At 34.8% G+C, this 15,616-nt stretch overlaps 1 protein-coding gene across 1 annotated transcript; it reads right to left on the bottom strand.

Annotated features, from left to right (window-relative positions):
- Positions 1-763: 763 nt before the first annotated feature.
- LOC149231833 (putative polygalacturonase At1g80170) lies at positions 764-4,444 on the bottom strand. The gene is made up of 8 exons (XM_089379282.1): positions 3,780-4,444; positions 3,275-3,403; positions 3,008-3,178; positions 2,810-2,830; positions 2,381-2,588; positions 2,033-2,114; positions 1,319-1,943; positions 764-1,104 (listed from the first exon to the last, which is right to left on the bottom strand). The coding sequence occupies exons 1-7, from the start codon at positions 4,095-4,097 to the stop codon at positions 1,781-1,783; spliced, it is 1,092 nt and encodes a 363-aa protein (XP_089235408.1). The 5' UTR covers positions 4,098-4,444; the 3' UTR covers positions 764-1,104; positions 1,319-1,780.
- Positions 4,445-15,616: the final 11,172 nt, after the last annotated feature.

The following is a 15,616-nucleotide window of genomic DNA, read 5'->3' as shown; positions in this document are numbered from 1 at the left end:
TATCACCCACAAAATGGTGGGTAATAGTCTTCATAGTAGTCTTTGAACAATTTTCTCAACCCACTCATGTAAGTTTGTATGACCTCCATTAATGATTTTTATCATTATTTCATCATCTAGAACATATTTATTCATAAATAGATCGATTAATATATTTGCATAATTCTTTAGGAATAGTTTCTATAAATAATTTGTGGGTTTCCATGAAGAATTGTGTTCATGCTTCAGATAGAGTCAGTGGAGTTCTTGCATAATTCTTGGTATAGTTATTAATCTTAAGCTCCCACCACTCACAAATCTTTTCCAAACTCAAAATTTATGTGTGCACGATGATACAGATTTGAGTTCATGGACTACCGACAACAAAACCAATGTTGTAATCTAGGGACTTGCGGGAAACAATTATCAATAATGTCCTTGGACAAAGCACTATATAACAATTCACAAAATATTAGACAAACCCACACAGAGGAGAGAACAAAAAACACAAAATAATGGGCAAACCAGCTATAAATCACATATTTATACTTGAAGAATCAATTACAAGGTAAGTTGCAATTGGCTAACTACTCTGGTCGGTCAACCCAAGTGTGCAATCAACCAACTTACATATTCAACTTAGTCAACCATCAGGTCTCGTCAACTAGACCTTACCCTCTCTATATATATAAAGAATAGATCATAATATATATATATATATATATATATATATATATATATATATATATATATATATATATATATATATATATATATATATAAATATAAAAGAATAGATCATCTTTGAAAATGGCTAATATAGTCCTTTTTTTCTTGTTTCCCTTTCCTCCTGTCAGTTGATACCAGCATGCTCAATTCGTAGATACCCGTTTGGTTGTAATTCAGAATACATGGACGAGGGCTGACTGAGCCCGTGGTGCAACCCATGGCATTTTCACAATATGTCGTTGGAGTGCATCCCGAAGTTGCAGTAAGATCAATGTCAGCTAAGACAATGTTCTCACATGGAACAGTTTGACTGCAAGCAAATCTCATTACTTCTTTGCTTGCCGATGTGCCTTTGATGTTCAAGAATGCAACGTCACTCACTTTCACAGCAGATGTCTGCACTTGACGCAACACAAGTAATATTAGAAATTCCAAACCCTCTTTTTGTACAATCCTCTTCTTTACCCACTTGTATTTTAAAACAACTCTACTATCATTCAATAAGTCCAAGCACGATACATATACATTGGTTGGAACAAAATATCTTTCACTCTGTTTCCACATGTTATGAGAGCAACATGATCAAAATTTGCTAATTAGACTCACAGACCTTATTTAAGCATGGTTTCTTAGAATCACAGTAGTACTGATCAATAATTATGGGATGTTTGACATTCTACATTTGCACATTTTGAAATGTGATCCTCCTAGCAAAGCCGGAGCTGCCCTGCAAATAAATCAGTGAAATGTTAATGTCCACTCAGTCCTGGAAAAGCATGCAAGATCTATGTGATCAAAAAAATATGAGTCATTCAAATTAAACTTACTTGGATTTCAGCATGCCAAATTTAAAGTCATTGTGAAAAACTTTTGAGGTCAAATAAATGCAGAGAGACATTAAACACTTAGTCATGTATCCTTAAAAGATGGTCATGAATCCTTAAAAGACTACTTGCTATTTTCAAACACTTCACAGTAAGGTTCTCTGGTTATCATCATCTATTGATTCTATTCTCTAAGAAACTATGATTATCCTGTAGCTCTCCTGTGGCTCTCTGCACTTTGTGGGGGTTCAGAGTGATGAATTACTGGTCTCCAGAGGAAAGAATGAACAGACATAATATACCTGCCAAGTCTTGATTCTGAGACCATTTGTTGTATTCTCGAGAAAGGCGCCATGTACAAACACATCAGCGACCTGGGCCTTTGCGCTTCCCTCACCCAAGCTTCCAATACTGCTGATATCAAGGATTGCCCATGTAATTACAAGATTTTTCAATGAAATTCTAGATTCTGATAATTTTATCCACTTAGTTCAGATTACCTGATCCCGTGACCTGGTCCGCAAGTGATGTTTTCAGTACAAATGTTAAATGAATCGCTTACAATGGAAATGCAATCATCCCCTGCATCAGAATTTAAACAATCTTCAGAGCACCAAAGACAAATTATTGAGTCATGGGAAGCAACTATTGAGACCTATATGCAACCACTGAGACAAAGTTCTCTTGAATTGTCGAGGTCCAACTGTAGAACAAAAGCTACAGGTCGAGTTAGTGGTCTTGTTCTAATGGAGTTGGAAGGCCCCAGTATTTAAATATCAACACAGGGAATGCATTTTGAAGCTTATGCAGAGCTAACGAAAGAGAAATAAATGGTCTTGTGGAGATACCTGTTCCAATAATGGTATTCCTAATCACCACGTCTTTGGAAGCGCTAACATGAATGCCATCTGTATTAGGACTATGACCAGGTGCAAGAACCTTGGGATGGTCGGCTACTACCCCAACACATTTTCTGAGATTTATATGCATTTGTTGACTATTCTCTATAGTCAGGTTCATCATTCTTAGATTGTTGCATAATTCGAATGTGATTGCCTGAAAGAATCAAATTTTCCATAGTCTAAGTCCATACAGACTGGCAAACAACCCCAATGACCCAATTTTCCAAAGCCATAACGGCATCTAACGTTCTAAGTTCAGAAGCACATCGTATCGCAGTTCGTTTTCTTGTATTGCAAATTTAAAAGGCATCAAACTTATTTTTCTCTCATGGGTTGAGCTTTGAAAGAAAAAAAAAGGGCCGAGGAGGTACGTACAGTTGGAGCTGATCGACATGGCTGCAACAGAGAAGGAAAAAGTTTGTCATGAACTTATATATTCAATGCAAACCAGCTTAATTTTGTCTTACTCTTTCTGCCACATATTAACCTAGATATAAGAGGGGCAAAAGGAAGGCCAAAATTAGCGATTAATGCAGCAGAGATTTTATGAAGATGAGAGTTTGCCTCCTTTACATTTGTTTTCTTGATTTTGCAAGATTTTGCCCACCATTGCTCTCCACTACCATAAAATGTCCCTCCCCCCTCTACTGTCAGGTCATCTACTTCCTTAAAACGAAGCCACTGCCTTCTGTTTAATCCATCCCAAACCCTGGGATCCGCAGGGGCAATGATTGTTCCAAACACCTGGAAAAAAACAAATTGCGTAGGAAAACAATATGAATCGGACCCATATCAAAATTGAAATTCCATCTAAGTACTCTATACAAGGAAAGACAGTACCTGCATAGTCAACGCAGATTTGCAGGGACCAGAGAATTTGATGGGCTTCACAAGATACCTCTTTCCATGGGGTACAATGAAAATTGCACGAGCCGATGAACAAGCCTTTCTCCATGCATTCTTAAATGCCTGAAACACATCACTCATCATAATTCACTAGTATTCTGGAACAAAGTGCGCCAGACCAAATCCAGCCATGATGCCCAAAGGCAAATAATTTAGAGTAGATCAAGTTTATGAGGCCATCAACTATATATGCTGAAAATTTTGTGGGCTTTCTTTCTCTTATTTGGGTTTCCTAAACATATGAGTGACAATGTACAATACGCATACCCAAAACAAAATCCTCTGTTACACATACATATGTATGTAATCATGGATCCTTAACCAAAAGACAGCAAAATACCTACCGCACATTCCAGTCGGTCAAAGCTGATACTAGTAAACCCTCACATCAAACAAACATCAAATAATGCTTTAGAATCAGTGGGCAATGCAAATTCACCTTGGTGTCATCATTCTCTCCATCCCCTTTAGCTCCAAACTCATCTACACACACTACATTACTGGATCTGGGCAGCCAATCGCTCATTTCAGAATTAGAACTGTCTTCAATGCTGAACTGGCGTGCCAAATCAATGGTTGAAGCTAATGGGGAACAATTTTCTGTTTCGCCTGATATTGGCCACAGTCGTCCTTGATTAATACTGTGCTCACATATTGAAAATGGGTTGCCTTCAATGTGGGTTTTCTTGCATTGCCCACATACAATTGTCAACAACAACAGCAATGTACTTAACTGACTACTCTTCTCCATTTCCATTCATTTATAACACACAGATTACCATGACAGATGAATCAAAAGCAGGAGAAACTGTGGCGATACAGGTTCTGTATGCCTTTAATGGCATCAAATAATTATCGAGAGCAAGAAACTGTAGGGCATGTAAAGGCCAATATTAATATATCTCAATACCAATCTGTTTGGGAGGCCAATTTGAGTGCATTTGTAGATTTAATCCACTATTAAACCTTCAATATATTTTCAAACACAGAGTATACCGGCGTTTTAGTAGGGTTGAAGATTGTATACCGGCGTTTTATCAGGGTTGAAGCCACCAAAGTGACGCTCTGTCTCAGCCCCTGGCTTCTGGTTCTCATTGAAAATAGCGAAGATATAGGTCTCGATGCTCCTTCCAGGTCTCTGCAAAATCAGATTTCAATCGTTTGAATGTAACAGGAATGTAGCGGGAATGAAACAGAGCTCTTGCGCAGACCGATTTTTTGAATTGTTCCGTGTTGGTAAATCCCCATCCCTCAGATTGCCAATAGATACCAGGGATATCTCCATTTTGGCTTCAATCGGAACACACGCGATGTTAAATTTACCAAAAATGGTGCGAACCTATCAGTATGCGCTCACAGTTCCATGCGTTGAATTATTCGAAGCTGCGTGTTTCTTGCTATTTGAAATTTCTGGATATTTGAAAATGGCGTTTTGGCACGCGGGAACGGAGGGTCGCCGTTGTCAAAAACGAGACGGGGCGGGCGGGCCCTCGTTGGTGGGTCCCGCGTATGTCACCAGAAACGCGAGGTCGCCCGCCGGGGTTATGTATGCCATCCCACTGACGTGCACCAGATACATAGATGGCAAGGGCATTTATGACTCAATATATGGCTGGTTAGCCCTTGCCGTCGGGCGGTGTTACGGGACCATCTACTTAATAATGGTGTAATATAATAATAATATTATACATAAGTAATAGTATAATTTATATATTGCGAATTAATAAATATATAATAATTATCGGCCATAATAAAATAATGTGAGAAATAAATATGTATTATAAATAATAATAAAATATTATTATTATATTATATATGAATTATATTATAATTTGAATTATAATTATTAATATTATTAAATAATATATTACTAGCATTTGCATTAGATGTTGCAAAGGAAACGTCGTAAGGCATAAATTGAGTAACAATAGTCACATGTGAATGACATAAATATATACTAAACGAAAAAGTATGACCCATTTTGTTGAACAACATGAGAATGTACAATTACAAGTAACAAGCAATGAGAAGTTTATGTTAAAAGACTATTCTTTACATTCCTGGTCTAAGTAGAAAATTATTTTTTGTTAACCAAATTAGAGAGGAAAATCTGCATGTAGAGGTTTTGTTCACAATATGCAGATACTTGGTGAAGAAAATGGACAAAAATATCATAGCTTTGGTGGTGGAACAACATTCATTGTATAGGTTCGAAGATGTGTCAATAAATAATTCAAAGGGTGAGGTAGATTCACATGAAATGGTGAAAAGTAGATATACTTATGTCGGATCTTGAATGGCATAGGCAGACACGGGAGATGGTATCTAGGGGCCTAATCCAAGCTACTGGTCAATTTCCACGGTTATTTCCAGAGATTTTTTTGCAAGTCAATTTTTGTGAAATCCATTTTCAACAATTTCTATTCATTGCTATCTTTTTGTTAGTTGTTGCTTTGTAGCTCTACGAATAAAACAACAAAACAAATCAATGGTTACACAAACCTAAAAATACTCCACTAGAGAGAAGCTTTATGATCATTGTGTGAATAAGGACTTGGGATGTATGAATGGGATGCAATGAACAAACCAATGGTTACAAAAACCTAAAAATACTCCACTAAAGAGAATCTTTATGATCATTGTGCGCACAGGAACTTGGGATGTATGGATGGGATGCAATGACTATCATGGGAACTCAAGAAACTATACAGTTCATGGACCACACAACAAGGAGAGTACCTTTGATCAGGTCCTTACAGAAGGGAAGCCTCTCTGTCAAAAGACTGTAATTGAAGGAATTTTAGTTGATAGAAATGCCAGATCTGGTCAACATTAAATGTGATTTCTATTAGGTGGCATGAGTAGAAGGTTTCAATCTCAAGCAGGTCACATCCAAGCCAATCATCTTGCATTTATGGCCTAGAAAGCCACTACACAAAATAAATAAATAAAATAGAAAATAATTTATCTACATTGATGATCGAATCTAGATAGGACTTGTGAGGGATTCAAGTGCAGGATTGAGTAAAACATAGCCTAAGAAGGTTCACTCTAACAAACCTAAAAACCTAAGAGAAAAGCCGAAGGTTGTCTCTAAACCTCATTCCAGTTTCATTATCTCCAGCATTTAAAGCACTTTCTCACTGCTCTCTTGCACATTTCTCTTTTTGCTTTACCCAACTCTTCTTATTATACATAGAAGTTCCTCTGAGTAAACTATCAAAACCATCAATTTATTTCTCGACAAGATTTTTCTTTTTGCTTTACCCAACTCTTCTTATTAGACATAGAAGTTCCTCTAAGTAAACTATCAAAAGCATCAATTTATTTCTCGATAAGAGACTACAGTTCCTTTGTTATTGAACTATAAATTAGGATGCACCGATCTTTTATGATATTGCAATATAAGGTGTTGGGCAAGCATTTATGTAAGACAATAATTTTGGATACTCAAGTGCTACATAAGTTTCACAAGCCTCCTTGACAATTTTATGAGTGGGTGCAACACTATGTTCAGGAAAGCTTCATGACTTTCATGGATACCCATATAGAGAATGCTTAAGGAGGCCTTTGAAACCTATGTAGCACTCCAATCTCCAAAAGTAATATATGAGATAAAGGCTTGGTCAACATTTGAACTTATAACAATCATAAGAGTGGTGCATCCTCATTTATGGCAAAGAGAGTCTATTCTATTGTTGAGAAATAAATTGATGGCTTTGGCATACCTAGAGGGACTTCCAAAGAGAAAGGTGCAAGTAAGACTACAGTGGGAATTGTTTTAATTTATGAAGATAATGAAGGTGAAACGACTGACAAGTTTCTGTAGTTTACATTTTTGGTTGTCAAAAAACAAACAAGGATTTATTAACATAATCTTGAAGTAATTGCAAACATGTTGGCTTATTATTTAACCAAAAAAAAGACAAGTTGTTGGCTATACATAATGCAATGCATAAGGAAAATTTCTTTTAAGTTTGTAACTTATAAAGAGGTTATATGGGTTCTATTCAAATATTATAGAAGACCCTTTGATTGATATTATCTCACTAGGAAGAATTCAACATAGAAAGTACAATGTGTCAATGGTCCAATTTCTATGTCACTAAATCATTAAGGAAACCAACACAATCTCTCACAATTAAAGCAATAAGAAAAGAAGTATTGCAACAAAGTTTCTAGCCATGATGGATATCCTTGAATATATGAAAAAAAATTCCCAATAGATCCCTTTGATGCTATCATAGATGTTAAAAGTGGAAGTTAGTCAATTACACCTCGAACGAACTCTATAAGAGATAAAATTTAGTGCATATTAAATTCCATGGAAAAGCCTTTGACACTTGTAAAAGACAAAGCTAGCATGCCTAAAACTATTGCATATAACAGAGTTGTAAATAAGAGTAGTAATAAAAATAGGTGGGCTAAACTAGGGGTTAGTGATAAGATGAGAAAACATATCCCGAGTGCTTATGTTGTTAATAGTGTTTTCAAATGATAACATGCACATAGGTGTCCTTGCAATTGTAGCTCATGCTGCTTCAATAAAGTGCCACTTCAAATAGTCCAAGGGCGAGTGCATTTGAATTTGTCATGTCATGCCATTGTCTAAATATGAAAAGGAAGTTTATGGCCCATGAGTTTTGGTTAGACATCGAATTTTTGGTAATAAATCTTTTAGCATCCATATGCTTCAAAGACGAGTGCTTTGGCTCTATATATATTTACTATTGGCTAGGTACAATGTTGCTATGATTATGGGAGTTGAAATAGAATAATATTGTAACCTTGGTGACGTGAGAGCAAAGAAATGCTACGAAATGATGGTTCCCATCGCAATTGGAAATGAGAACGAGTATTAAACCCATGTAGTCAAGCTTGGCACCACATTTATAATATTATCTAACCCTTTTGTGCCAATCAACAATGGATATATGACAATCGAGGACGAATATGGTTGCATAAACGAGAGATAAATTAGGGCTCTCAGGTATTCGATGTCTCTTGTGGATATAGAAGGTGCATAAAGTGTATATATCAACTTCTCAATTCTGCTATATTTATTCTGATATATATCAACTTCTCAATTCTACTATCTTAATTCTGTTATATATCAACTTCTCAATTTTGTTATATGAACTTCTCAATTCCGCTATATGAACAGAAATTATAGCCTTAGCCTATAGGGTCGTCTTATATCTTAACACGCGGTGTGTCTCGCTGATAGTACTTAGCTAGAATTGTTCTCCGCATTCTTATGTGTGTGAGAAAATAGAACTGCATGAGAGTGGAATTAATTTACAAACTTTGAATGAAGTGAAACATCTCATATCTCATAATAGAACACTAAAGGTAGGATGCCTATAAATCTCAAGAGAATATCACAATGTGGACGTATCTCTTCCCACTCCAAAATGCACTGTAAATATAACGACCTCGGAAAGGAAAAATATTCAATAGAGGTACAATAATAATTGTTGATAATTGAAAAAAGAAATTAACAGTTCTATTTTAGCTTCATTCCTCTCATAGCATTTATATTTATATTCTACTAACAAGTCCATATTTTTAGGCAAATAGCATTTGTTATTTGATGTGATTAAGTTAAAGCTAAACCTTCCAATACAAGTTATTTAAGAATATAAAATTTAACAGAGGTACAATAATAATTTGTTGATAATTGAAAAAAGAAATTAACAGTTCTATTTTAGCTTCATTATGCATTTATATTTATATTCTACTAACAAGTCCATATTTTTAGGCAAATAGCATTTGTTATTTGATGTGAATTTTATTTTTTTTTCATCTTGAAAATGGCAATTATAAAAAATAACACAAAATAATTATTATTATACCAAATTATTACACATTTTCCCATGAGATATAGCTGCTAGGTATTGAATATCCCTATATACCTCTTTGAATTGTAAAAATATTTAACTAAAAACTTTCACAAACTTATCTCCAAAAGAAAAAGTGCTATTATTGAAAATAAAAAATTATTTAAGTTTCTTTGAACTGAAATGCTTCAGTCCTCACAGTTGCATTTGGTGAAAAAGGGCGAGAGCATCATCACCAAGCCATGCATGCTAGAGCCTGCTATTATATAATATGAATAGTTGAAATATTCAAATATACTCAAATAAATGTATTCTACTTCAACTTACATTTTCTTTAGATATTCGTCTCGTAGGCCTAGTCAAACTAAATTATTGGCCTCGGCATCATTAATGCCAAAACATGAACAAATATTGTCCTCCATGATCCATTCTTCATAATCCAAGTACTTGTTTTTCTTGTGGAAAAAATGAACAAATATTGGTGAATCATCCTTTGATCTATCTTGGTGCCAAAATTCAGTTTCACCGAATTTCTCCAAAACTCCCTGCTTGCCCAAAATGGTAAACAGACAATGAGTTTCTATATAATTTCTTCCGAAGCTTGGAAGGAAATTGAGTTGTAAAATTTACAAGAAAAATTACATCCAGTTTACCCACTGCTGGGATGTTCCAACTCTGAATAAGTCAATAAAAGACTCAACCGAAGAAACAAGTATGACCTACTGGACCGACTACACACCCATCCTCTATGCTACGCTCTCTTATCTGCCTAAGCCACATCCCTGCCAGCCAATTCCCATTAGGAATATTTATATAACTAATCACTTTCCTTTTGTGTTCACTACGAAGAATCCAACCTAATTACTTACAAATGTGAAGTCTTTACACAACCTATGACGATATTTCACCGTGCTATTTTTCTTTCACCGTCATCAATGAATTCTTTCATTTTTAGTTTCTCATAATTATACCATGGTGTACAAAAAAGTAGCAGGAGCAAATAAATTGTGGAAAATGGGCCCTTACACATTACATAAGGCATTTCAAGGTCATTAATTGAAGTGTGGAATAAAAAAATTGCATACCAATCCCTCGCAAGAGTGTGGTCTAGCGGCAAGTAGCCAAGGTGATCGGTATTGTATTCTCACATAGGCTCGTGCGCTCAAACCCCCAATTGTGAATAGATGAGGCCAAGTGAAAGTTGTAGGGAATTCAAGATTTCATAACCCTATAGGCACATAATGGATTACAAACTCAACAAGCTTTCATAGACAGAATGCAATTATTCAGGAAGGTCAAATAAATGGATTACGATAAAATCTTGATTCTTACCCTGCAAGAACGTTGAATAGAGCTACCGCTCTTGTCATGGCGAGCCAACCCCTGCTACGAAAACCTTCGGCGGATGATGCTCGAAAGCCTGGAGTAGGAAGCTGTCTCAATTGCAACTTTTTCAAATATCTTAAATGGTTTCGACTACTTTCACCTGAATGGTTCCAACTACTTTCATTTGATCGAACCGCTATAAATTCTCCAATCGTCTAACATAAAATCTATTGGCACAGAGTAATGACAGGTGGCCTCCAGGGAAGTTCTTTTTAGAGAGAAACACCTTACAGCGTAGTAATATATATATATATAATTATAATTCAAAGAAATTAATATAATATATTTTACATACAGTTAATATTATTAATATACTCAATACAAATATATAAAATATATTGATAATTATATTTATAAATATAAAAATATAAATAATATTGTTATTATTATTTATATAATTATTAATAATAATAAAAATTTAACAATTTTTTTTGTTAATGTCAATATTGTCAAATGCACATGGGAAGTTTTCACTTTTAGAAATTTAATTGAAGTCATGAGTCTAAATTTAATTCATTAAAGAGTTGTGTTGGTTGAAGTCACAACTTTTCACGTTGATGATGGTTTTAAACATCAAATTAATCTTGTTTATTAACAAAAAATTTGGATATAGCCATCCTTTGTTTTACTTTGACGAATTTCTGTTTTTAACCTTTACATATTTTACAAATTTATTTAAGAATTTCCTGGTAAGGATATACTTTCATGGTTTTCATCAATAAGCATAAACTTAATTCCAATGTCTTTTATTTCCAAGGTTTTAGATTCTTGCCAAAAGTGTAATATTTTCCATTTTCATATCTTAATATCTAGATTCTATTAATTGTATGTTATAATTTTTTTTTTTTCATTGGATCTTAAAACCAAGTTTTTAATTTTTTATTAAATAATAAAATACAAATTTATAGAATAAAATCTAAAAAAGATTATGATATGATCATATTCTATTAATGACCAAATCTTAGTGACGTGATTAATCCAAAAAGACATTCATCTATATTATGGATCACAAAAGTTTTAGATCTAACAAGTTATAAAACTATTTATTTTACCAAAAAAATTTTAAAGATAAGAAATATGAAACATCACCAATTTAAAAAATAATTAAATATAAATTTTGAATATATCTTACATAATATTAGTGACATTGGGTCTGTCTGCTTGTAAATTAAAACTCTCCTTGTAAACATTTTTAATAAATAACTTATATAATGTGAAATTTACAATAATTACAATATTTTTATTTTTTATTTTTTGTCTCTCATTATTAACATTCTAAAATAAATCGTTCTAGAATAAATAATTAATATTAAAGATTAATATTATAAATTAGTATTGTTATATTATAAGGCAATACCGTAAATATTAATATTATCAACCTAAAGCTATTAATATGGTTATAAACTATAGGTTTAATGTTGTCAATATTATCAACCTAAAACTATTAATATTGTTATAAACAATAGGTTTAATGTTGTCAATATTGTTAATTAGTTAGGTTAATAAGATTTAATATTGTTAATATTTATTTATAGGTTTAATATGGTTAGTATTTATTTATAAGTTTAATATGGTTAATATTTATTTATATTATATTGGGTTTATAGATTTTATTGGTTTTATTAATTCCTAAGTTTTGTTAATGATTTCATATTATAATATTAATCCATTGGGTTTATAATATTAATCCCTTAAGTTTTATAATTATTTGGATTGGTAATATTAATTTGTTGAGTTTATAATATTAATTCCTTGAGTTTATAATTTAATCCCTTTTTTATTAATCCCTTGAGTTTAACAATCTAATTCATAGGGGTTATTAATACATTGGAACCTGGGGGTTATTAATACATTGGAATCAATATTTAAAACATAAAAGATAAATAAACCTTGAGAATTAATAAACCCTAGGGTTTATATTTTTAATTTTGGAGTTTATTTATAATTCCAAGGGTTTATTAATCCCTTGGGTTTATAATACTAATAATCTCATGGGTTTGTTAATATCTTGGGTTTAATTAATTCCTAGGGTTTAATAATCTCTTGTGTTTTTAATATTGATCCCTTAGGTTTGTTGATCACTTAGTTTTATAATATTTATCCTTACAATTTATGAATTCCTTTAGTGACCCTAATGGTTAATAGCATCTCTTTCCTCATAAGAGGTCAAAGGTTCAAATATATCTCATGTGAGGGTAGATACAGTGTCGTTTATGGCTACCACTTTAGGATCCTTGAAGAATTAAGATTTGGGGTAGAGACACTAGTTCACAAAGGCTCAACATACCCTATTTATTGATGCAATCACTCATAGACTCCAGCAACAAAGTAAAGGAAGGGAATTCCCAAAAATTGGCTCACCATGGGTTGATCAGGATCCTCATTGAGGATTCCCTCCAAAACCTCAGGATCCCTATAACATTGTAAGTCTTTAGAGACTTGTTAGCAGAGGATGACATCAAAACCCTCATCTATGATGTTAGTCCTTCTGTTAGTGAGGAGGAGGCAAAACAAGAAGAAGAAGATATAGATCTAGATAGGGATGAGATGGATGAATAAGAAACTGATACAGAGGAACATGATGAAGCAGAAGAAGAAGAGGGAGAAGAGAAGGAGGATGATTGTGAAACAGAGGAGGAAACTAAGGAAGAAACTAATGGGGATGAGGAAGAAAAACAAGTGGAAGAAGATAGGAAAAACATAGAGGGAGAAGGAATTGAAACAGAAAGGGAAGAACACAAGGAGGAGTCACCTAGGGTGTCTCCATAGGCCCCTGAGAGGGAGGCAACAACTTCCCTCACTGCTCTCAACACCCCAATCAAGCAAAAAGGGAAAATAAGGAGTCAAACCCCTCTATATTTCAAAACAAGAAAGAGCACAAGGATCAAACAAGGGAAGCCACAATTAAAAAAAAAATACCTATTGAGATTGAAGATTCCCCTACACCAAGAGACAAAATGTCTTCCCCTAAGTCACCAATCACCTATGTAAGGAGGCCTAGTACCAGGTCAACTTCCTCAAAGGGTAAGGCCATCCTATAGGATCCACAAGAAAACCTACAGGAAGCAAAAACAGTCCTACAGGATACTCTGCGAAAACTACAGGAAGCACAAAAATTGGAAGGCAAGTTAGGGGAACAACCAGAAACAAAAGAAGAAGACCCTAAAATAAAGGAACCAAGGCCCCAACCTAACCTAGACTCCTACTATCGGTTTATCGAGGGAGGCAGAGTGATACCTCAAAAATTTTCCATCCCATTGTTTTTCAAACTTGAGAAAAGAAGGGCTAGAACCCACCAATGGATGCAAATCGCCAAGTCAAAAGGGGTGGAAGACATTGGGAACATGGAAGAGAAGCTCAAGGAAATGGGCAAAGAGCTAAGTGGCCTAAGGGACAGAGAAGTAATAATGAGAGATCAACTTGAGAGGGAAAACGCATGGCTGAGGGGACATCTGTAGGAAACGGAGAATCAACTAACATGTATGGCCAGCCTCTCCTTGGAGGCCATCCAGTCTAGGATGCTAGCTAAATCCTATGCTCTTTACCTCAAAGAACAATGGTTGCAGTTTTAGATTAAAACACTAGCACAAAGGGACACCATGCCATTTCAGGACTACACACAGTTTATTGATCTTTGTGATCAAAGTACACTAGAGGATAGGGCCAAAATGGCTAAGTTTTACTTGCACAACATGGCCCTCACATACATGAATGTTTGGGATCCTAATGCCAAGCTAGGAGACCTACAATTAATGGCATGGCATCGTGGATGAACCATGAAGAGTCAAGGGTTGCAGAGATGAAAAGAATATTGGCCAGAGAGAAAAATGAACCTATTATCATCAGAGCTGAACAATCAAATCCCATGGCCCTAATTAGCATCCACAATTTGATTGCCAATGATCCTCAATTGGCACCTAGATATCTTGCTGCCCAAGAGCAAGCAATTTCACATTTTGAGGATATGTTTAGGCTGCTAGGAGATGATAGTATATGTGCCTGCCTAAGGAGATCGAACACACTGCCACACAGCTTGAAGATTAGAGAATATCACTCCCCTCAAAGGTTGAGAGAGGCACTCAACAGGACACATATCTATAAGAAATCAATGCAAAGGTTGAAGGTCAATTGTATAGGCCTAAAACTCAGTCCACCACTACTCCTAGGGATGCTAGAAGGGAGAAAAGAAGAAGAGGAAAAGAGGCAATGGGATGAAGTAGGAAAGAAAGAAAGCTTCTATGAACAAGAAGAAGAGACCACAACAAAGGCATGGGATGTCAGAGAGGCTTCTAAAGCCATGAAGGACATAGTTGCTCAGAGGATGAGCAATAATTTGAGTGGGGGGGTAATGATGAGCCTCATCATTGGGTAATTATATGGGCCTTAATTCACCTCCTAGCTTAGTCAAACCAACTATTCTCACAACTTATTGCATACTTTTGATTATCTTTTTTTTATGAGATGAGTTAGAGTTGGATATTTTGCTTTGTCGTCTAATGTGCATTTAATGCAGGATTAAAGGATAAAAGCAAGGAATTTTGGCAAAGACCTTGGGAAAAACCTGAATGGGACAAGGGAGAGGAATTATAGGAGGTAAATCCTCCTCAATTAACACCCCTCCATTCAAATATTCCTCCATTAGCTCAGAGTGCAAACAACCAAATCATGAAGACTAGAAGGCAGTCGAGCAAGTGAAAGACAAAGCACCATTTTATCTCGAGTTTGGGAGCCGAGCCTCCCTAATTTTAAGGAAGTCATTGGAGACTTCAGATGTATAAGTGGAGATGCCTAGGACCTTAGTAGGATTTAGATTGTTTGTTGTAAAACTCTACTCTATTTTCGAGCTGCAAGGCTTGTGACAGTTTTTTATGTAATCCATTATTTTGATAATAAGAATGAGTTTTGTTTTGAGCTAGCACTAAGTTAACTCAAAGGGCTGAAACTCTTGGGTTAGGGCCCAACCCTAGTAGTCAAGGCTCCTCTTTATTGTACATGTATGCTAGCATAGGTTCATGGTTTAATTGTTCATTTGCTTAAGTAGCTACATTTC

This window comes from Pinus tabuliformis, chromosome J (assembly GCF_031772625.1).
Source record: "Pinus tabuliformis cultivar Carrire ecotype Pingquan chromosome J, CPIR1, whole genome shotgun sequence".
Classification (NCBI taxonomy): domain Eukaryota; kingdom Viridiplantae; phylum Streptophyta; class Pinopsida; order Pinales; family Pinaceae; genus Pinus; species Pinus tabuliformis.
Note: the sequence above shows the minus strand (reverse complement) of the source record. Positions and strands in the feature narration are given on the sequence as shown.

Bases quoted from the DNA above. Each gene is read 5' to 3' on its own strand.
- LOC149231833 (XM_089379282.1), bottom strand. From the start codon at position 4,097: ATGGAAATGGAGAAGAGTAGTCAGTTAAGTACATTGCTGTTGTTGTTG. The intron at 3,179-3,274 runs GTACTGTCTTTC...GTTTTTTTCCAG, and splicing joins AATCTGCGTTGACTATGCAG to GTGTTTGGAACAATCATTGC. The intron at 1,944-2,032 runs GTAATCTGAACT...TGATATCAGCAG, and splicing joins GGACCAGGTCACGGGATCAG to TATTGGAAGCTTGGGTGAGG.